This window comes from Oreochromis aureus, linkage group 22 (genome assembly GCF_013358895.1).
Source record: "Oreochromis aureus strain Israel breed Guangdong linkage group 22, ZZ_aureus, whole genome shotgun sequence".
Taxonomy (NCBI): Eukaryota; Metazoa; Chordata; class Actinopteri; order Cichliformes; family Cichlidae; genus Oreochromis; species Oreochromis aureus.
The window spans coordinates 27,360,130-27,385,120 of NC_052962.1; the positions used below are offsets into that span (position 1 = coordinate 27,360,130).

The 24,991-nt window shown below is 40.8% G+C and overlaps 1 protein-coding gene across 5 annotated transcripts in view; it reads right to left on the bottom strand.

Annotated features, from left to right (window-relative positions):
- Positions 1-660: 660 nt before the first annotated feature.
- myo1g (myosin IG) overlaps positions 661-24,991 on the bottom strand; it is a 68,495-nt gene continuing 44,164 nt past the window's right edge. For 4 of the 5 annotated variants that reach the window (XM_031756795.2, XM_039605612.1, XM_031756794.2 and 1 more), the window contains 2 exons: positions 24,745-24,902; positions 661-1,997 (listed from right to left, as the gene is read on the bottom strand). In XM_031756795.2, the coding sequence (XP_031612655.1) occupies positions 1,835-1,997; positions 24,745-24,902 (321 nt within the window). In that variant the 3' untranslated portion in view covers positions 661-1,834. Of the gene's footprint in view, positions 1,998-18,141; positions 18,281-24,744; positions 24,903-24,991 lie in introns of those variants that run through there. The other variant, XM_039605611.1, reaches the window with a different exon arrangement.

Genomic DNA, 24,991 nt, shown 5'->3' on the forward strand with positions numbered 1-24,991 from the left:
GGTAGTTTAAAAATTACTAGAATGTGAAACTGAAGCAGAATTCTTGGGTCATTTGTTAGTACAGTAAGCCACACAACATTTTTTGGCTGATAATACATCTAAAATATCTCAAACAAAGTGGATAGGTCTGGTTCAGTCACAGACTATTCGCCTTAATTGAGTTTAAAATGCTCGGTTATGTAAAAAGCCCTCCGGGACTAAACAACAACAAACCCTGTTCAGTTGTTATAAGCATGTAAATCAGCTACAGAGACTGAAACCATGTTTGTAGCAGGCTGTAAACATGTTTATTCCTGCTCTAACATGGGAGTCTGTGGGGATTAACTCATATTTGGAGTTAGTCTCGAGTGGCCACCAGAGGAACTGTAGTTTATAGTCCTGGCTTTATCTTTTTGCCACTTGTATTATGTAAGTATCAGTTCCTTCCACGGGACAGTGGACAGTTTGCATCAAACATCGAGACAACAAACTTAAGGACTAATAATAACAATTATGCAGCAATCTTTACCATTAAAGGATCATTTTCTTTAAGCATGTCCGTAAATCTGGTTCATACCAAATGGTTTATCTGTTCTTCAGTTGTAAATATTCTGGGAAGAATTACACAAAAGAGCTCAAATTTATCTGCAGCTACTGTTAATTAGACCTGGAAAACACTCATAAATGTAAAAAAACATTTATTGTCACAATTATTGTTTCTACAAATCTCAAAACGTGAACAGTGCAAAGGTAGCACGACTTTCAACTGCACTGTAATTAGAAACACACAAGGTTCAACTCAATCACACGTTTCTTGCAAGTTTTTCTTTCTATGATTTGTTAGCTTTAACCATGATAAACAAGCTGGGCTTCAGTTTAGTGCGGCTTCTCCTGAGACGACAAATTTACACTTTATTTAATGTCGTACTTTATTTAAAGTTCTGTAAAAGACTCCAATAGAAGAGGTTTGTATAAAAGCAGGTTTCATGGTGAGTTTTTTCACAATAAAAGAAACATATCTGCACAACCGGATAGCACAATAAATAAACAAGGAATGTTCAGTCTCATTCCTCAGAAATCGTTTAAATTACCTCTCCAGTGCTGGTTTGTGTTTATCAGTCTAACTATCAGGAAAGGGGACGAGAGAGGAAGCAGCTCCTGCGTCACAGGGTCCAGTTTTCTGTGGACGTCGGGCTCATAGCTGCCGCTCAGAGGACGGATAGAAGCGTCCTTACTGATTCTGTATATTCAGTATATTTGTGCAGGGAAGCCTTAAAGCCACTTAAGGCTGAACATTTGAATGGGTTTTAATTACTGCATAAAGTCGACATTCATTCTGTTCATGTGGCAAAACATTAGAGAAACATTAACATACAGAGAACTTAAGTAAATGTTGAATAATTAATTTTCCCTCGCTGTCTTTTTTTCTTCCCCCCTTTTATTACTTCTGACATAATTATCTCAGTCTGCAGGCAGCGGTGTGTTACAACACAAAAACACGTCCATATTTATCATCATAAAAAGTGCTTTTTGTTTCTGTTTTTTCAATCATATCTTAAAAAAACATCTTTATATTCCATAAAAATACAAAAAAGCATAAACAGTACGATACATATAAATGTGTTATAAATGAATATAAAAGTATTTCAGCTTTCAGTTTCCTCTGCGCGCTTAAGAAAGCAGATTCTCCCAGAAAATCTGCTGAGATTACTACTTCAAAATCCTCATATACTGCAAAATTGTTTATATGTATTAAAAGAAACTCCTGCTAAAGTCCAGCTGGGTTGTCTGTGGCTGATATTTTCTCCTTAGATATCGATGAGGTGTAGCTGTTAATGGTTTGACTGGGGGACTGTTAGTTAGCGGGGACCAGCAGGATGAAACCGTCTTTACTCTTCTTGAAATCGGCGATGGTTTGACCGGCTTTGGATTCCACCGAGATGTTCTTGGGCTTGCCTCGCATGTGAATCTCCAGACCTGAGCGGCAAACCTTCACAGGAAACTGGATTTTTTTCACCCTGGAAGACAACAAAGCAAACATTTGGGTTTTAATAACTTTGCCAGAACAGATACGTGTCAATCATATAAGACTCCCTCCTAGCTGATGGTTATCATGGTTACAGGATCATCCATTAAACTGCTGGGATATTGATCTGGTCAGTTAAGTAGCAGAAGAGGTTCGGACACAAAGGCTCAGTGGGAAAATTACAAGGAGCTTTAAAAGAGGTCTACACAAGCTAAGATTCAAGAGTCCCAAACCTGCCCACTGGTGCGTGAGTTTTAGGAACATTGCATTTATTGCTGCTAATCCAAAATCTTGGGATCCCAAAGTTGCAGTGTGCTTCTCTTAGAAGTGTGTTTTGAATGTTTACCGCAACAAGACTACAACATCTCCAGAGCAGGTTACAAAGTAAAAAACACCAAAAACTCCAAAACTAAAGCATCACCACAAAATATTTGTTATTGATCACCTAACACCTGGCTGTTTGCTGAGTTCCCCTGATCAAAGCAGTATCCAGCCCCTCTGCTGACAGCTGGGGCATGGAAGTGTGACTGGGCTCGCTCGGCTGCTGCACAGTCAGCTGAAGATGATCCACTGTGAAGTCGCTGCTTCCTCCTCGACCCCCGGGGATCCTGCAGCCTCAGCGTGGCTGCCTTGACCCCGCTGCTCCACCAAACACAAGCTGGCCCGGCACATGGCTGGATCTGTGCAGCGTGCTTATAAAGAGTCTAACACTGAATCCACCTACGTCATAGTCAGAGGCCCAGGGGAGTTTGAGGCTCAGACTCCTGCTTGTAAGAATGTTTCTCTTGCGAATGTATTCTCTTCTTCTCCAATCAGCGAACACTCTCAGTTTCAATTCAAGTTAATGGTTTTAAAAAAGAGATGAAAGGCAATGTTTACATAATGACTATTTGTGGATGCCTCTGAATATTGGTAATGCGACTGATGATAAAGGCTGGCTTGTAAAGATAAGCCAACTTGGCAAGCTTGAGGTTAGTTTGGCAAGACAGACGAATGTGTTGTTTCAAAGTGTTTGTGTCATCTTCTCCCCAGACTGCATGGTCGTCTTCAAAAATATGGCTGGAAATCATAAAGGATAAAGTCCCATTTTTGGGAAGATTGCATAATTATTGTTATGCAACAGTGCTGGCAATCGCTGGTGCAAATCTGAGGAGAAACACCTGAAATCTTAGGTTTTAAATATGCAGTTTATTATAGTGTTATATAAATATATAACACTATATACATTAGTGGAATAGAGATAGGAATAGGGTGAACTGGATTATATGGTTTTTGTGAGTGCATTGTGTTTTAACTCTTCACCAAAGTCTGGGGACCTCTCATAAATTCCGTTAGAAGTACAATAAAAAAATCTCCTGCATATTAAATATAATCTGAGGCTTTGCAGATATTGATTGCAACGTCCTGATCCAAAATTGTTTGGAGAAATATTTTTTCCGCCAATTAGGCTCAGGTTCATGAATACTCGAGTTTCTCTTTGACAAGCAAGCAAAATATTTTTCTGGAAGTGGTCTTCACTGGAAATTTCAATCTTTACCTCCCTTTTGATTTGTTTGAGTTGAGCAACGACAAGTCTGTATTGAACATTTAAAGATGATGATTAGTATTAAATACATTTAACTTTCAACATAAGAGCAAATAATGAAATTTGTCATGAAACTGGTTGTCAAGTTTTTACTATAGCTAACCAACATGATTACCCTAGCTTAATTGCTAGTTTAGCAAATGAGCTCATTGGCTAAACTAGCAAATAAGCTAGTTCAGCAAATGCGTTTTCTAATTCATTTGGTATAAACTAGTCATGAAATTTTTATGAAAGCTCATCATATTTAGCCTAACTGATAGTATTCAGGTTTCTGGTATGATGTCAGAGGCACATTGTGTACATATGTGTACTCCCTGACGGGTTGGTGAGTGGTTGCTGGTTGTTGCTAGGCTAAATAATAAGAGTGCTTCACCAAAAACCTCCTTTTCTCTGTACTTTGGTGTCTAGCAGATTGTCACGGTTCTTCATAGTTTGCACGGAAGACAACGGGTTGTCTGTAAACACTGTACAAAACACTGTACTATACAAAACTCATTAAACATGTTAAGCTATCAGAGGTGTGACATTTTACTTTGAAAGACAGCTTTTTCCAGTACACAAAAATTAAACAGAAAAGTCTCTTTGCTAAGACAGTTCTGTCACTACCTTGTCACTGATGTGAGCCTGACGGGTACAACATAGTCATGTGGATTCAAGGTCTATTCTGATTTAATTAAGTTGATTAGCTGTGCAGGCTAATGTAATAAAATAGCGACTGCCTTCTTTATTCCTTCCATTTATGTTTCTATTTAAAAACCATAACAGACACCGGCTCAGACTGCTGGCACAATTACAGAGAAACACAGACGCATTCTGAATAAAACAAAAAGATTATCCTGTGGCAAACCTCATATTTGGATCAGGTAATCAAACTGCTTAAAAATATGTTTCAAGTCGATCAGTGGGGATATATTTCTTGAATTTTGTGACGGAAACTGAGATCTCTATTTTTAAAGTTGCAGATGCATTATTTGCTGTGCTCTTTCTAAAAGAGTTTGACCTCAGTCATTGCAATTTTCCAGAGCTGTGTTGCTATTCATCATGAATCACCCCAACAGGTGTGGCCCTGCTGTTTTTTTCTCAGCCAAGCCACCCCCGCCTGGCTGAACCCCCAAACCAGCTGTCCAGCCCTGCTGGGACTATGATAAACCTGACACAAAAACCCACTGACCTCCAGAGGGCTTTTTTAATTTGTGCACAATGCTGACCTCATCGTAGCACTACCAGAAGTGAAACCCAACTCCGGCAGCGGACATTGAGAAAAGCCTCTGGCTGCGCCTGAGGACAGTGGATGACAGGCTGCAGAGGCCTGTGAAGTTTTCTGCTGCAGCAACAGAATTTTGTTTTAAGGCTGAGATTGTCCACAATAACCAGACTGTCCTCCACCAACAGAAATCGGCCCAGATGTTGCTTGTGCAAACAGTTAATGTTCACAAGCACTAGATGGGGAACCACCTTTAACTAGGGGGGTCACTGGAGCACCTCACTTTGCAAATTCATTAAAAAAAAATAACAGAAAAGCCATTTTTAAAGTCTACATAACATGTTTTAGATAACGTACATAGCAGGAAAGACATTCTCTCAAGGCGCACAAGAGGATTAAAGAAGTAACTGCGGACTGGGACAGATGGGAGTCACTGACCGAGTGCACGATTTCTCAACACATTTCCATTTTTTCCAACTTAAATGATGCTTTAAAGCTGCACAAAGCATGTTGTTACATTACAGCCAAACCTCCCAGGAAGCAGTTTGGGGTGGATGGATCGGTGTACAACCAAACCGTCAATGTGTGACACTGTGGTGTCCAGCCTGTGGTTTGCATCCAGCCTTTAACCATCAATTACCACAACCATGACCCTGCCCTAACCAAACCGTTTCATTTACCTAAACCCACCCTTTAGACAACACCCTTACGAATGATTAGTTTGTTTTGATGTATTGGTTTTTGCCATTATGGACTGCTCGATTGTTTTTTTTAATATATGAAAGCTTCTCACAATAATTTTGTTGTTCTGAGTCAATTCAGCTCAGACTACAACTATTTAACAGTTGTTTTTTTTAAACAGACAAACTGCTCAGACAAACAATCCAGATTCTGGCCAAATTCTTGCACAAACCTGTTGCTCAGTAGCCAGAAATGCATCCTCACTCACTCTGAAGTTTCTGGCATGTTTGAAACTATCACCACAAAATCACAGATGCTCTCCTATCAGCCCTGATTTAAGAGAGCAGCAGTGAGAGTGAGAGCGGAGCAGTATTAAATGTAGCGGAAAATAAACAACATGGTGGCTTTAATTTCATTTGATTTGTTTTCTCGTGTAAGGTCGCGTGAGTATTGATTTCAGATGTCTCCAATCTTGTCTCACATCTATTAATGAGCAACAAAATGCCAAAAAAAACCCCCAAGACAGAGACAGTTGTGCAGTTAAATAAGTGGTTTGAGGAGCTCTTGTGGTCTGAGTTTACTTGGGTGAAGGTTTGATTCTTCTATTCTCTTTGAAAACCTCCGATATTAGATGTTAGCATTCTCTGTTGGTACTGTGCACCTAAATAGAAAATAAAAAAGAAGGCCCAGAAATGCAGCTCGACCTTGACATAAAAGTGAACCTGTTGGGATTGCCTTTTTTTCCCTTATCTTCTGTTATATATAAGGTCTAAAAAAGGCTGTTCATTTTAAACATGGCTAAAAGAGGCCAGCGTGTTTATAAAAAAATGATTGCTAAGTTTTCCGGTTTTTTTTCTATTCTTGGCTCTGTATGATGTCAATAAGAGCTGATGTCTTTAATGTAATCATCTGTGAGCATCTTTACCTGCAGGAGGGACAGTTAGTCAGAGGATAGTTAAATTATAGCCCTTTCAGTAGGATGGCAACCTCCTTGCTACTAGGTTAAAGCGGCGGGTTGCCTGATGACTGCATTTATTTTTTTTTGCTTAGGGAAACTGATTGGAAGCTGCTGCAGTGACCAGTTGGTTGTAAAGTGACTGCACAGGTCAACTGGTGGAAGACAACCGGTCTTTAAACAATCGTGCTCTGAATCAGACTGACTGTAATCACTCTCCGACAGACTGACAAAGGTTTGCAAATCTTATTTATAAACCCAGGGAATACCAACACGATGCTATCAATCTGAGTCATTCTGCACCAATAAGAAACACTCGTCTGTGCTGCGTCTCTTTACAGTAGGTGATTCAACTGGTTGCAGACTATTTGGGTTATATTTCTATATGATAACAAGATTACTGAAATTTCTGTTTATGATTGGACGGTTAAGACACATTATGACAAACCCGGTGCATGTAATGTGTTGATGTTAGTGTGACTCAGTCTTATTGCCATTTTATCACTGTCTTGATGCACCAAACTCACTTTGAGGGCAGGTCACAGATCTGGTCGCCTTCTTCAACAAGACTGCAAGCTCACTGAACAAGGTCGCAATAATTGTGTTTGCGCCACCGTCTCCAACCAATGTTTTCCTAATGTTTATACAGAGAGAAGCTAAAGCAGCTTGTGTCAGATAAACTGAGGTGCTGCACCAAGGCTTAGAATAAGATAAATAAAGATTATTTTAACTTTGAGCTGTGAACAAGCTGCACTATCACAGTCCACAAATAAAAAATATGCAGCTGCTAATGAACAGAACCAGTCGTCTTTTGTTCTTTCCTCTCATGAAGAAGAATCACACCTCAGGTTGTTGTGAATGCTGTGTGGCTAAAACAGTCACCATGATTGGAAAGCATTGGCAGGGTTACACGTGCTGCTCTCACTGCTTATGACAGGAGGAGTGAAAAGCTGTTTAATACACAGAATGCCTCAATAATAACCATTTTTCATCCATCTTTCTTTATATATACAATTTCTTCACATATTTTCAAACAAAGATACAAAGATTCCCCTCTACAAACTACCCATTGTAGCTGTCATTGTAATAGCTTATTTTTTGAATATCTCCCCTTTGGTATTGAGTTCAAAATGTCCTCCATGGAAATCATAAAATCAGTGACACATATTAGGAGACAGTCTGTACGGAGCAGTGGGATGTGGTATATAAACATGGTCCACAGGCTCCTGTCTGCAAAAACGTCCTCATGCTGCAGTCAAATAATTCATGGAGACGACGCTGCAGACAGAACTGGGGCGAGCAGCAGCTCCTGGAGGAGCCCTTGGACCCTCCACTCCTCATCTCATCTCCCCTTTTTCCACCTCCTCCTCCCCCTCTTCAGCTTTTTCCAGGACTTCTCCCTGTCATCCCCAATATGATGCTGGATGCTGATAATCCGATGTGAGTACATGCCTCTGGTGTCTCCATTATGGGGAATTACAGGCCATTTCATTTACAGCTGAGCCGCATGTGTGGTGAGGAATAGCCAGTGAGCCTGCTGAAACTCAGGGCTTCTGATGCTGTGTGTACCACTGTAGGAAAATCAGATCAACAACAACAACAGTCCCATGCAGAGTAGCTCAGAGGGAGTAATGTGCCAACACAGATAAAAGATGCTTCTAATGTCTTTTTACACAGTTTTCTTTAGAAACAGTTTGTCCTGCTGGAGGACACTGCTCAGTAAACTGAATATATTATAATATTATCAGAAGCTTCTCTTCACTTTAAACAGAAAATAGGGATCAGTGCCTCCAAGGGACAAGCGGTGACAAAGCAACCACGATTAAATCATGACTGATAATTAAAATGTAACTGCTGAACAATAAAAAGATTATCAGTCCCAAGGAGACAGAAGCATCACACACTTGTATCGGATATGCACATTATGATTAAAACATCACCTGCATTTATGTTTATGAGCCTGTGTTTCTGCACCGCTCTGCCATCAAGACTTGGAGCTGATGAATACATATATCAACTGTTAGTTTTACTGAAACAGACTGGAGAGAAGACCTCAGTCTATACACGCATTGACAGAACTATGACTGGGAAAAAGAGCGCATGTCTACGGTGGCTGAATACAAGCTATTTTATTACAGCCTATTACATTCTTGTTTCACAGAGGAATTATCCTTGTGCGAATCAATATGCTGTAACTAATACTATCAAACAAACTTATCGTAGCTGCGTCACCACGACTTATAGTTACAGCTGTGGGAAGATGCAAATCAGTCTGCTTAATAAGATAATGAAGTGAATGGAAGTATCTGATTCAGGACATCCCCCAAACTTCACCACTAACAACAGCTATTTTTTATGACTCAAATATTTAGTCGCATAAGGCGAGTACATCTGAAGTTCATCAAACAGCTTTATGTTAAATAATTTCATAAAATATTAAATCATAAGTGTGATTTGCATTTTAGAAAGCTTTGATTTCAATCCAGACGCTGTTGCTACTGATTAGAAACCATGTGCTTGAGAGTTTATAGTAGATGGACTGTTTTACTTTAGCCTTACATTAAACTACAGCACCTTCCACACCACGTGGATTCACTTTTGCTGTTGTGCCTGAGGTGGCAGTGTGGGGACTGACAGCTAAATTTATGTCTATACGAAAGGAGAAGCCAACACCTCCATCTGAGGTGATGCAAAACATAACAGATGCCATCAATGTTGCTGTGCTGTTTAAAATCACACACTGCGATGGTATCATGGTGACTAGCTGTGACCCTAAAAGATGGATGCAGCCACATTTTGAAACCAGACATGGCCTATAAGGCGAGATCTGATGGCGGCTGCCTGCTCACTGGCTAATGACTTGTGACTCACTGATCCTTAGCCAATGATCTTAAAAGGTTTACCATACTTTAAGTTTAATGGGGACCATAACTTAAAAAATAATGTTTAGTGTTTCAGTGTGACCTGAAATTAGTGATTGAGCTCATAAACTTTCCCATAGATATTTATACAGTTTTAAGTGTAAATGGTTTAACTCTCTAGAGACGAATCAAATGACAGGTTAAAGATGACGTGGCAGCAAAATGCACCATCGCCGAGTCTCCATTTCAACTTATGTTATCTTATGTTACGACAGTTATATTGTGAGTTATAGGATTTGTGTTTAGTGTTTTGGTTTTTTGGTTTTCTTGGATGTTTGTTTTAAGGCAACTTCTGAATGTCATAGATGTTGGACAAAGAGCCTCCACAGGCAAACTGTACAAGCTGTCTCCAGGTGGGAACCAGGAGGAGTGATGCACTCTGGAAGTGTCAGACCTGTGACAACTGTAAAGTCAGGTTGCGCAGTTTTTGAAGGTAAATTGAAGTATTCAAAAAAAGCCATTTGTGCCTTTGACCCTATGTGACTGTGCACCACCTTCCATATACTACGAACCCTTTTAACGTATCCTCTCCCAATCTGTCATCTACCCATCTGTCCCCTGTCACCACAGCTCATCTTACACTGTGTAGTTTATGTAAAATCTTAATTAACTCAAGAAGTCTCAAACTGTTGAGCTGTGACAACAAAACATAGTATTTTGTTTAAGAAACCTCAAAAAGTACACAATAAAGGAGGAAATGCAGCGTCTGTGGGTTGTTGCTAATTCTCTGAAGTAAAGAGTTTGTATCAGAGGCCTGTCAGATTAGATAACAAGCAGAGACAGCGACAACGTCTGCTCCTAATGATCCCACAGACCCTAGACAACATCAGACTGTCAAAACACACAAATTCTCTTGTGCAGCCATAACTTTCACTTTCTGCTTCCACCGCACATAAACACACATAAACACACATGAACACACATAGCCTGCAGATAACACTTGGGTGTGTGAAAGAACAGGCAGAAACCTGCAAAAGAAACAACAGCTTGACACCTGAAGTCATGTAACGGCACCTTCCATCAGACACTGTTAATGAGAACTTTTTGCACTGTGCAAAAGATCAAAGGTTTCCTCTTCTTCTTCTTCTTCTGGGTTCTCTGGCAACTTCTTTATCTGAATCCTCAGGTTTAGGAAAAACTGGTTCTTGAACTACACAGGTGTGCACAGACTGACCGAGCAGAGCAAAATCTGAGCACGCTCTAAAGGGACTCCAGGTCCAAAGAGGAGGCAAAACTGATGAAGGCCAAAGATCAGCACGATAGGACTGATTAGATTTCACATGTTGGACGACCAAGATGAGATGCTTTAGTTTGCAGACTGCGAACTATGTATGCGCTACACAAGATGTAGTCTGTTTATGTTCATCTGACTGAACTTCAAGTCTTCTGGTTACTTCCTCTCCCACTCTCCTTTTCCTTTGGTCTGTGTGTTTTTATGAAAAAGATTCACAAATAAAATTTTCATGCAAGTGGGAACAATTTCAGTTCATGCAGAAGCATTTTCACAACACTTCTTGCCACCCTGGACATATTTGCATTTAATAGTTTTTTTTTCCCCATTTACTTTGTATTCAGTTGAAGCTGCACAACTGAATACAGTGTGGTATGAACACTCGGTTGTGATTGGAAACTGAACTAAAGGAGAAGTTTGCCATTTATAAAACAGTGTATTTGGTTCATGATGTTAAAACTGATGTCATATTGTTGTCAGTTTAGTACATCTGAAAATGTTTAGCTTAGCACAAAGACACAGAGGGAAACACATCGTCTAAGCAGGGTGATCAAAATAACCTGCAATGCTACCCATAAAAAGGAAAAACCATAGCAAAGTTGAATTTCTCCTTCAAAGCAGGCTGTTTATCCAACTCAAGAGCACTTAAGTACTGTTTTGACTGCTGTATGCAAGAGCAATTTCACCACAAATCTCAAGTTTTGCTTCTGTAACTTTGGTTTCAAGCTGAGCAGACTTTAATGTTACAGACCATCACTGTTGATGACTCAGAGCCAAACAACAATTTTGATTGGACGAACCCACAGTCCCAGCCAGAAGGCAGAACATCGGTTTAAGAGGGTGGACCAGAAACATGCTCATTTTTGTGCACAGCGAATGCATACTGCTGGATGGCCTGCACTGAAAAGGCAAAGTAACATTCTTTGTTCACACCCTGCCCTACCTGCTAAAATGTTCATACAAAATGGAAAATCGTCAACATGTTGATGAGTTGGAGGAGATCCAGCACACCTGTGGTCAGAAATGGACTTGTAGTTTATTTTTGTGGCTAGATGCACATAGACATCATCATGTCACCCGTTTTTGGACTGTAGCCATACACAGAACAAAAAACTACCCAAAAGACACCTAAAAACATCACACTACAAACACAAGCTCACACGCAGTCAACACACAAGTAAAGACACTAAACAGAAACTGACATAGACAATACTAACCAGAAACCAAACCTCTGAAATATAACAAAACCCACGGACCCTGACACTATGGGGACTGACTTGTTTTGGAGCAAGACGCCAATAGGTGGATATTTAATGTAAAACAAAAAAAAGTGTAAAAACAAGATGTACAGCTAAACCACTTCTTAGTTTGGAGCAGTAAACTTCCTGAAGCTACTCAGATAACAAGCATTCCCTTCAACACTACATTTTTTGTATAGATCACACACACATTACATAACATCAGTCGGTTACGATTAATTATTTGTCATTACTTAACGTGACCCTGTTTGCTGTCTCCGCCTCTTTGCAATCTTCTATCCCATCCATCTTCTTCTCAGAATTTGACACTCTGTCCTCACAATCCTCCAGTTTTCCCCTTGCAGTCTTAATTAGCACTTCCCCAGCTGCCTGGCAACCATCGCTGGGGCAACAGCATCATCTGCAGTCCCCACAGCGGGGACAACGGGGGGACAAGTCTTCGGGTATGAGGTGGCTGGGCAGGCGGGGAGCCGACCATCCTGCAGGGTTCGCTTTAGCGTCATAGCGTTGATCATCACCACCCATCCATTATGATAACCATCAGCGTCATCACTAACAGTGGGCCTATCTTAACCGGCTGCCCCCTGCGTCGTGAGCCTCAGCAGGGGGGCATTCTGGGAAAAAAAAGTGATTCATACTGTAACAACAGCAGAGTGGATGCATACAGAGCGACTTCTCCGAATGGATAAAATATGATTTAAGATGCGACGCCAACACTCTGCAGACTTAAAAATGGCTCATGCACATGGCTTGAATCACTGAGTGAAAGGCACTTAAATAATTTTCCTGGTCCTGATTAATTCTCGGGACCACAGACATGTTTCTGAGATAAGAGCAAATCCGTTTAAGAGAGAGTCAATGACGGAGCGCACAAAGCAAGAGCTCAGCGTCTCCTGAAATTGATTATCGATAAGGCGGTCGAAGTTTATCAGGGGTTTTTATGCAGCAGGAACATTTGTTCCACCTCAGGGTGAGTCACTGGATAGGCAACTCTTAGTCATGCCTGCTACTGAACCCGTACTGGTGCAGATATCTTCAGCTGAGTGACGACAAAACAAACAGCCAATCATGTGCTTTGTTAAAAACATTTCATTTTTTACTGTTTAGTAGTTGGTACTAAAGCAACATTGTAGTGAAGAATGAAAATGATTGTGACGAATCCATTTGTTGCACTCAGAGGAGGATTTGGAGGCAGCACGTGTGCCGTTTGAATCCACAAAGAGGCCTTTTGATGCAGTTTCAAGGTCAGTGGCTCAGTCTGAGTGCACCCAGGAGGCTTTAAAAGTTAAACAAACAGGAGCCAACGTCTTCATAAACCTGCTCCTCCGCTGATGCTGTCTTTGATGTAAATGTGTGAGAAGGCGCTCATTAGGAAAGCATGATGTAGTATTCACTTTCTCTAAATCTTTCACAGCACATTTGATGTTTCGAACACATCTCACGGCTGTACCGTAGCATCTCCTTCATCTGCATTCATGCCGCTTTCAATTTAATTCAATCCAATACAGTTTGATTTATATAACACCGTTTCACAACAACAGCCATCTCTTCATCATCATAAAGAGCCAACGGTTTCAAAGAAAACCTCAATGAGCAGACTCGGCAACAGAGGGGAGGAAGAATTCACTTTTAACATGTAGAGACCTCTGGCAGAACAAGTGTTAGGGATGCACAGTTGGTGGGGGTGACAAGAGAGAGAAGAAGAACAAGGAAGGAACAAGACTTTTTCATGAGAAGCATAAAAGTGAATGCAAACAGTGCACATGGGCACATTTGCATGCACACTGTGCTCAGCATGTGGATAAATATGCAGGACACAAATCAGACAGGAGTAAGGCAACAAAAAGCAAGCTTTAAAGGGGGTCGAATAATGTTTTCCCTCATTTTCTGTCATAAAAATGATATTAAAATGGTGAGTTTAAAGTTTAAAAAGATATGGTTAATGTATTTGCAAGGTATACCAGTGAGCCAACAGCTTAGAATGTCTTTAAAGCTACTCTTTAATAAAAACACTGGAAATGAACAGTAAACTTTTGCTTTAATAATAAAAGCTGAAACAGAAAATTAATATTCCAACAGGGAAAACTGAACTGTGTCTTTTCAGAAAAATAGAGCAAAACCAAACCAGGAAAACAGGAACACGAGAGGAGCACAGGAGAGACAAGAAGTCAGAGAAAATGGGCTGCAAACTCAGGTAGGCAAACAAACAGAAACAAACAGATGTCCTGACAGAGAGGGAGTCAGGGAAGAGAAGGTTATATATACACATGGAGCGGAAAGGGAAATAAAGAACAAAAGAAACAAATCAGGGAGAGACAACCAATTAAAAAGGGGGCGAAAAACAAAGACTTCAAACTAGCAGAGAAGCAAACCAAGAAATAAATAAGAAACAGACACAGAAACACAGGGGACACGTGCAAAAGTACAGAATACTAAAACACAAGAGGGGAGCCAAAGAAAAACTTTGAAAGCACATAGTACCAGAAAGGGCTGTGTTAGGAAGAAATACCTGACAGAACCTGTTGTGCAAATACACAATATGCACTCTAGCTCCACTGTGTGAACACCATCAGGTAGTAAACTCAAATATGAGAATTTAGAAACTTTGCCATAAAGTTCTGTGACATCATTATTTTAAGGAGTATGCTGTACTGGGCCTGTTGTTGAGGCTATTTGGTCCATTTGGTATACCTGTAGTGAGACTGTTTGGCCTTGCTGACAGTAAGTCAGAGTCGTTCCTGTTGGGAGCTGGGCTTCACCACGGTAGCCATTTTTTTGGACAGAATTTCTTGGTGCAGTCAAAGTGGTGAAAAACAGGCCCAAGTCTTCACATTGTCCCTCTGGCTTCATTGAACATCTACAGTAGCTCAGGCTACAGCGGTTTGCAGCTCAGTGTGAAGTAGCAAGAAGGAAAATTAGCACCTCCAAGTCAAAAAGCGCATCCACACTGAAACGACTAGCAGTGATGTGACAACGGGAAACAGCAGAAACTCTGCTACATTCTGTGACCTCAAGTATAAATGGGTAAAACTACTGCTGGTGATCTTAAGTTGCCAAGTCCTGGGTTAAACTTTTCTCAAGTTCAAGGCAAGCAATCGAACTACCAGCAACTACCAGTGAGAATAAACAATGCCACTGACTGATACATTACAGCATGGTAATTATATGAGAAGGTTACCTAGGCAACTTGAGCCTTGAATGTCTGCCAGCAACTGACTTCTAGCTACAAAGTGACTTGCGACAAGCGAATTACTCCCTGTGTGGACACACCCTTGACGCCATGGTTCTCTGTAGGAGAAAGGTTATATGTCCACTCGAGTTTGGGAAACAGCTCTTGCCCCAAAGTGGAGGAGTTCAAGAATCTCAAGTTCTAAGGTTCTTGTTTCCGAGTGAGGGATTGGTGCAGCGTCTGCAAGGATGAAGAAGCTGTTGTGGTGAAGAGTGTGCTGAGTGTGAAGCAAAGCTATACACTTACACAAGGTCATTACAAAAGGGCCATGGACACAAGTGCAGAAACAAGTTTCCTCTAAAGAGTGTCGGACGAGCATTTAGAAATAAGGCGAGGAATGGAGTCATTCCAGAGGAGCATCTGGATGGGATCATTGGGGTCTAAACACGATGTGTAAACTGGACTGTTAATAGATTTTAATCTTGTTTTTCACCACATAACCCAGTCATTTTCACAGTCCTAATTCCTTGTTGTTCCTCAGGTCTAACTCACTGGTCACCCTGTAATTTAAGGCAGGTTCAGACAATGCCTTTACATTTTAAATACGAATTTGAAGCCCTGTTTGAGCTCATTGCCCCACACACAAGGTAACAACAGACTAAAAACAAAAGGTTTATGGTGATGTTGTAACCCATATTCTGAGCTGTGCTCTGAATGTGAACCCTGCTACAGGTATCCTCTTCAGTCTATACTAAGTAGCAATTTAGCAGAAACACAATAATGTGTGGATGATGAGATTACAGCTAAATGATTTCCTGAACATAATGTGATACCAAATGCATGACTATGCCTGCCTGTAATGAAAGTCACATGGTTTTCCTACATGGTTTGCCAGGGGCTAAAGTGCCATCCAGAAGGGTGAGGGAGAAGGAGAGATATTTTATTACCAACTTCCTGTAACATTAATGCTCTTTGAATTGGCCTTTTGTGAGTCACTCTCTAAAATGGATAAATGAAGCTTTTTCAGAAGACACTACAGTCACGTGTTTCATATGAAGTCTCATCACATACAGTCTGTCACACTGGAGAGTCCAAATAAACAATAAATTTGTTGTTGTTGTCAGTCTGTCATGCGCCACACACACTGCCTGTAGTCAGTGATTTCACTTTTGTATCCTTAAAACTACTGAATGTTTTTCATATGTTTTTGTTTCATAAAACTTCTCTCAGTCTTTTCTGTTGATTTTTTTAATAAGTTTATCCAGATGCTGAACAGAATCACACGAACACTACCAAATATAGTGTCTATTGTTGTGAAAATAAAGGTTAAAACCAATGATATATATATATGTATGTATGTATATATATATATATATATATATATATATATATATATATATATATATATATATATATATATATATATATATATATATATATTTATATATATATATATATGTATATATTAAATTAAACTTGTAAATTACACTTATTTTCCCTAAAGACAACTCAGACTTTTCATAATAACCTTTATATTTATTATTAAAAGTGAACATTTTTGTGCTTAAACATCCATTTTCTGCTGCTTAGTCAGGTTGCGGGTGTAGCATAATTAACAGAGAGAGAAGCCCAGATGTCCCACTTCCTCGCTACCTTTTCCAGCTCTTGTGGGGAAACGCTGAGGAATTGCCAAGCCTGCCAAGACATGTAATCTCTTCAGTGTGCCGCGAGTCTGCCCTGGAATCTCTTCCCAGTTGGACTGGGACTGCTCAGTGTGGAGGAGTAGCAGCTCTACTTTGAGTCCCCTGGCCTTAAATGACCATGTTCCTCAGCCTATCTCTAAGGGAGTGCCCATACACCTTTCAGAGGAAACTCATTTCTGCACTTTTGATTTTATTCTTTCAGTCGCTACCCACAGCTTATGACCACAGGTGATGGTATGAATGCAAATCAACTGCTTCGCTTTCATGACCAGCTCACTCTCCACCACAACAGTTCAGTGTGGTAGCGGCATCACTGCCAAAGCTGCACCAATTGGCAGCATTAACAGTTGAGGGGAGAATGAACCTCCCACTCCCCTCACTTGTGAACAAGACCCTGAGATAATGGAGCTCCTGTGCCTGAAAGCAACTAATCTGCAAACTGGAGTGAGCACTCCACACCATGACCTTAATGTGTTTACATCAAAAAAAGGAACAATATGTGTTATTCGCTATGTGAACTTGCAAACAATCTAAAATGACACCCCTGATTTAGACCATGTGTCTGATCTCTTAAAACGAGCATCTGGTCAAAGCCCAAAAGAGGGACCAAGAATATCATGGATAATGTATCACTGCCAGTTCTTTCTATAGCTACTCAACTATAATGTGTGTGGCTGTGCCATGTGATTTTGTGCACATGGGATGAATCATTCACACTTGCGCTGGTGGAAGTCAACCACACACTGCACATGTCAACAAGCCGTTTTGACCGACTTTAATTAGCAGTGCGACTGAGGGTGGATTTTGTGGCTAAATGAAGAAAATCAGTGAAGCACATGACCTGCCAGCTCTGTGGGAACTGAGAAGGAAATAGGTCAGAGTTTATATACATTATTTACACCCGTCTGGGTTAAAAGCTGCTCCTGCAGTTGCTTTGCATTCGATCAAAACTCCTATAACAAGCAATTAAGTCAAAACAAGAACCTGATCAGAAGCTGCAGGTTTGGAAAAATCTTAAAAGAGACCAAAAAAATGAGGGACAAAAACAAAAGATGGGACGAGCTGACCGAGGAGAGTTGGAGCACAAGCTGCAGCTCCTGTTGCTCCAGCCAGCAGGACCGACTGTGAGATGAACACATTGAGGACAGCCACTGAGGGAGAAAAAAAAAGGGGAGGCAGAGAAACAGGGGAGGCTATTTCAGGACTTGGATGACGCCTTTCACGACCTAAAAACTGAATTTAGAAACGAGAGGGCTGATTTCTCTCACACCTAGACTAACTGGCAAACTGTTGATGTCCAGCGAGGTCAAACAAGTCCTTGAGTCCATCATTAACAGGTGAGCATGTGTGTTTATGTGATTCTCTTTGATCTGGGCATTAACGCCTAATCACAAGTCCTCTCACATACACTTTAGGGTTAATGAACTTGCTAAGCTGTAAAGGGATGGGTGACCCAGAAGACTGCTATTAATGCAACATCGTTCCAGGTCTTTCCATATTCATAAATGAAACTGCTGATGTGGAGACGAGTGGAGAAAATGCTGGAGAAGAGTCTGGAAGGAGCAGACTGAGGAAATGAAAACAAATAAGAGTTAGTGGAGGAGAGTGCAAGTGAGGAAACTAGATCTTAACACTTTGTGGACTCAACAAATCATTCAAGTATAGGTTTACTTACAGTTACAGAGTTTAAGCCTTTCATTACATAGGCAGTGAAGACTTTAAATTAAGGTGGGCTATAAAGATTAGTGCAACAAATTTAGCATCTATATATATTAAATATGATAAAAATCTCTCTTCTGTTCCTGAGTTACTGTGCTGTATAAACACCAGAAATACGAAAAGTCAATGTGAAGTTGACCTTTGACCTTTTTAATGTAAAATGCCATCATTTCATTATTATATGGTAAAACATTAACATAGACATTTATAGTCTGCTGGATCACAGAGACCTCTAACCTCCAAAATCTACCCTACCGATAAGGAGGTTAGAGTGATGTAACAACTGGAAGGTCGGAGGTCGGTGTGAGTGTGCACATGAATATTAGGCAAGGTGCTTAAGTTTAGAAAAAAGGACTTGCATTGTTTGTGTGTAATTGGGTGAATGAGGCTTGTAACGGGGCTTTGAGTACTCAGAGTAAGGTGGAGTAAACTCATCTTTTAGTTCAAGAGGTTGTGCAACATGAAGTTAAATCCCCTTCAAGTCTTTTAAATCATTTATCAAGAATGGGGCAGTCATGAGGTCACTGTGATGTTCACCACTTCATCCTTGAGTGGTGAGGGCATTGAGCGAGTGTTTGTGTTAAATATGAAAACAGTATCTGTTTCACAAGAATGGGATTGATGAGTAACCTGAAAACAAAAAGCTACAGCCGACATGAAGCAACGCAGCAATTTGGAGCTGAACTGACATGTTGTTCAACCACATCACAAAATAAACGGGTGATCTGAGATTGTTGGGTAATATTAGTAACATCTTACTAAACTAAATCCAGTAATTAAAGCAAAGTTACAAAAACAAATATGTCATTAAAGAAAAGAAACGTGGTCTTTTCCTGCACACTCGTGCTACAATAATCTGACTCCTCTGGAAGGAGAAGGAAAAACAGAGAAAATTTTAAGGAGTAGAGGAATAAAAATAACTTTCTTTAAATGTGCTCAGGCCAGGTATCGATCTATCGACGCTGTACTGATGCACACAGCATCCACTTAAACAGGCTAATGCAAAGCTAGCAATGAAGAACCTCTGACCCAGAGAGATAGTAAAGCTGAGCATATCAGTCAAAGTTAAAGTCAGCATTATTGTCAAAAACCATATGTACAGATGATGCACAGGAATTTGAAATTGCTCCCACGGCCCTCAGTGTACACTAAACAACTGAAAAATAAAAAGATAAAAATTTAATAAAAGTTTTATATACAACACAACACAATACAATACAATCTTATATACATAATCCAGCAATGCAACCAAAGCCTGATAAGCAGTGATGAGCAGTCAGGCAGTCAGCTTTCTGTTCATACATACAGCGTAACGGGCAGAGCAATTACATTCTCTTCCACTAGAGGGCAGTACAAGTACCTGCTCTAATTAAATGGGTTGCCAACTGCCAGTAAAACCGAAGAAGACGGAGAAGAAGTGTGGGATGAAAAGAAAAAGTAGCCAATCTGACCTGTGTCCTGGAGAAAATTCCGACCCAGATGAAGGCCCTAGCATGAGTAGTGGTCAGAAGAAAGCAAAAAACGTACAAACCGAGCCAATTCTGCTGTACCTGGTGCGCGGGGAAAAAATGATCAATATGCTTTTTGTGACATTATTGTTTGGTAGTGTGCCCTGTGATTTTTCAAATTTTTCTAATTTTTGTTAACACTGACCTGCGAGTTATTCAAGGATACAAAAGGCACCTAACTCAAGGGATAAACCATTATTGTTTCTACAAATAACAGACAACTTATCATTGAACCAATTTTAGACATTTTGTTACGAGGAACCTGCTACAAAAACGCATCTTACCATGTCTTTATCTCAGTCTAAAAGAATGCCAAAGGTAACACAGTTTGACAGGTATAAAATTGTATTTTTGCACAAACAAGGTCATTCCCAAAGAGCTTTTAGCCAAAAACTTGGCATAGCTCAACAAATTGTAATTAGAAAATTAGACATGTGGAGGACAAAAGAAGAAATAGCAGCACAAAAAAACTACCTACAGCAGATAAGCAGTATCTGAAAGTCATCCAGCAAAAACCTGACGTAGTACCTGAGACATGAATCTGGCCCTTCAGTTATTCCATCTGCTGTTTGAAGTCTCATTAGAAATGGTCTCAGTGGAAGAATAGCTGTCAAGAAGCCACCCCACTCACTTATCTATTTCCTATTTTCCTACCACAATATAAAGGAATGAGTGGTAGCTCAAGACTTTTGACAAAGCACTATAGTTAATAAGTTGTACATGATGTCAGGGTGGGTTTTGGACCAAACCAATTTGATAGAGCAATTAAAGTTCATTTTATCTTACATAAAATAATTGTTGATATATTTAATATATACAGACAATAAACAATGTTCCTCTATAAGAGGAACAATAAACTCAATTTCTGGGCTAAGTGTTGTATTTTTGTATTTTATATATAAGTCAGGATCCTTCATATCGAAATCAATCCACAGACTGAGAATTTTACAATTGGTTCTGTTAAAATCTGTTCAAAAACTGTCAATATAAAGCATCTAATATCTGAAAAGTTGCACGAAGGATGTTAACAAACTGCACATTTTGTACAAACTTCTATTTATTCTGAAAGGAGTCTGTGGCCGTGATCAATAAGATTATAAACCCCCCAAATTGCCTTTTAAGTAAAAATCCTCCTAAATCTTTTGAGGCAGGAGCAGATCATACCCTAAATCCTGCCTTTAGCTCACTCATACTCCCCCAGCTGTCCCAGCAGATGGTCCAACCCCCCGAAAAACACACAAACACACACATACACAGTATTTCTCTCTTAGTAAACAGACACACTCAACACACACACACAGCTCATTCATACTGACAGCTCTGACCCAGGTGACAGGAAGAGAAAGCAGGAGAGAATCAGGGATGAGAGGATGGGGTTATGTACAGGAAAGGAGAGAGTGAAGGAGCGCGGTCTGCCGAGGGAATGAGAATCGGATGTGACATGACAGCAAACCAGACAGCTTGTCTTTGCCATCCTCACCGACAACACAGAGCGCAGATTTTACCTTGCGCCTTTAACGCTGCCTTTCCTGACCCAGTTTTGTACAACTCACTGTGTCACTGCAAACTCTCTCAGCTGTGAGCACCGGCGGCCTCACAGATCTGCTCACTTACTCTGAAGAGACGAGGAAAAGCAGCAGGAGTCACAATCACTCCATTGACTGTTTCCTCCTCTGACCGTTCTCCCCACCAAACATAAAAACTAAAATGACGTGCGCGTGACTCTCAGAGTCTGGCATCCCATTTCCTGACAGAAGGAAGCACAAGAGGAGTGTGTCTGTGTGTTGTCATCCTCACCCCCCTCTCGCACATGCGCACACACTTGCACATCTCACCCCTGACTTTGTCTCATGAGTCTCCTTTTGATGAGTAGCCTAGCTGAGGTCGCGCCCCCTTCCATTCACCGCAGATGGTGGCACAATAACAGGCGGAGAGCTGAAACCGACTCCCCCTGAGACGCCTGCCGCACCCCGACACAGAGCCACGCAGCTGCCACGGGGACCCTGCTGATATAGATACCCATACACCCCCCCTGAAAAAACCCAGACCAAAAGTCTAAGACTCGTAAAATCCACAAAAGCCTCACCGGGGATCTGGGATCAGGAAGCTGAACATACACACAGAGAGACTCATAAAAGTGGGAACACACAGAGACACATGCACCCTGGTGCGGCTGCTGACTCGCCGGCCTCTGAGCTGAGAGCAAAAACAAAACGACGGACGGGACAGAAGAAATAAAAAACATGTTGATGTGAGTCAGCTGATGGCTCAGTCTACATTTCATCTGCACTCAGTGATTCCAGAAATCACATCACATGGTTTTCAATGATGATTAGAGCATTTTGTTTGGCTTCCAACACAGCACAACTCAGTAAAAGTAACAATTTCAGCCTGTAACGCAGTAAACAACTCTAGAATCTATATGAAGGGATCACAGTCCTGGGTTTTTGAATTCTTTGTTATTCTAGAAAATTCATAAGTCGTACCTATAAGAAAGAAGAGTCTGTGATGAATTTTACAAAAAGGGAAATGAATTCAGATATGAGCTCCACTGTTTATTTATTTATTTTTTTTAATTCTCTCAGCATGAAGCTGGCAGGATTTGCAGGAGATCGATCACTGCAGACTGGGTGAGGACTCCGAGGGCAGTACTTACGACAACACGGCCACACTTAAACACACACCCGCCCACGCATGCACAACCAAAACAGTCTGCTGTGTGTGAAAGCTCGTGGGCCGTGCCATTCAAACGGAGTCTGGCAGAGATGAATGCGGGTGGATGTGAATCAGGTTTATAAACAGCAACGACAAATCGGAATCCGAGTGATAAATGTGATAAATGTCAGCGTGACTGATTCATTTCACGGTAGTTATTCAGAGCAGGACACAGACAGCGACAACTATGACAGTGATAAATGCCAAGGATATGATTTACGTAATTGTTATGCAGCGTTAATAGAGTTCGTTGTAACCGAGACATTTGGCGGGCAACAATGGGGCTAAAGCTGTGTCGTTTCTTCATGTCGCACCGAGGCCCGGAAAGCGTCAGGTTTTCATTTTGAACAATCACTTCACCGGCCGATCTCACTGATTAATTAATTAAAAGTTTTGTGAAGAGTGTTTTGTTCTAATTAAAACCTATGTAATTTTGTCAAATGAAAGTCAAAGATGCGAATTATCGGCATGAGAAAACAAATTTGTTTCTGAATTTGCGGATGATCTCTTTGAGAATGATGACCACTCTGTGCACCCTGTTACGCATGCCGCAGTGGGCCGACACATCCGCCATCTGGTTATTGTTTTCTTGCATCCTCATTAACCTGCTCTCTTCTCTGCTTCACTTCTAGTGCTGATCGTCTGTGGAGGCACACCTGCTGAGCCTCGCCTCTCCTCCATCAGCATCGGTATTCCTCAGATCCTTTTTTGAGTTTCGCTTATCACTGCCAGCCTCTCTTGTTTGTGTTCAACACTTGCAAGTAAATTTTCTTTTGTAGAACTAAACGTTTCCTGAAAGGCAGCAGTGTTGTGGCATCTCTTTTGAGCCATGAACCCCTTCAGTTAGTGCAGGGGCAGGCAGCATTTCTCCCCAGAGAGCCATACTGACTTCAATAAAGTAAGCAAAGAGCCAGACATTGGATAACTCAATCGAAACCAGGTTATATTTAACATCTTGCCAATTGTCTGAAATATACCACTACATAGGTCACTGATGAAACAGACTGCACTGAAATTGAGTTAAACAGCGGTACAGACTTCCTGCAATCATTCGTCTTCAGATTCCTGTGCATGATGCTGCCTCTGATCGACTGGCTGATTCATGGGTGTTGTTTTGTTTTCCTGTTTGCTATGTCTGGCCCAAAGGCCATATTTTACCCTTGTGAGTTTATAATTTCTTAAAGTAAACCCATTATGCTCATTTCAAGCTCCATATTTTTATCCCTTGATTCTACTAAAGATGCTTTGCATGATTCAGAAGTTCAGTATAATGCTTATTTATCTTATGCAGGGTTGTTGTTGTTGGTCTTGTTGTAGTCCCTCAGTTCATCTACTGTCTAAAACAAGCTGTTTCAATGCCACTCCTTTTATCCAACTTGTTTCTGATTGGCTGCCCCTTGCAAATAGAAAGTTATAACAGCAGGTGGGAGGGGCTGAGAGTCAGAGATGTGTGTGAGATGACCATAACTCGATATCTGCTCTCACTGACATCATAAAGACCCAACAGAAGGGAAAAAAAAACTGAACCAGAGCATTTGAAGCAGTCTGAAAACTGAGTTTTTTTGCTGACAGGGATTACTTGCACATACACTTACCTCATTATCATTAGTGTATCATCATTGTATCAACTGTAATGTATCATCATTATTATAACAGCATATTTATGGTAGAAATTCTGGCTGAAATTATTTTCTGCCAGAAGTTGTTTGACTTGTGCCTGTTTATAGGGTAACCCACACTCAGGTTAGGAACCATTGCTCCAGGAGGAAATCCCCCACAGATGTTGAATAAGTATATGCTGATGTCAGGTAATGTAATCGCACATAGCTGCAGAGCACAAAGAATCAGATTTCAAACTGAATAAACCATTTTCAGATACCATGACCGAGGCCACAGCACTTTCATATAAGCGTGAAAAATGGTAGTTTATTATCATTTCTGTCATCTTTAGGAGCAAATACTTGCATTGCAATTATCTGCAGGCTAGTACTGAGTACTTTTACCCTCTAATGTGCATTACAGGCTGACAACATAAGTATAAATGAGTGCGGGATAAAAGACAAAGGAAAAAAAACTGTCTGTAACTGACCGTGTGAAGTGGTCCACAATCGCTCCCACCAGTTCACCCACTCTGTCCTGGTTGGGGCACAGCTCGCCTCGCTGCAGGCACAGCAGGACGTCATCCTGGGAGGACGTGTGTAACGCCACCATCTGGTCGACCCCGGTGGTCACGCTCACTCCGGTAAACTGCGGAGAAAGAACACGTTAAAGGAAGATCTCAGCCAGATCCAAGGTTGAGCTCATGCTTTGTATGACTTTTTCATGTAATATGATAC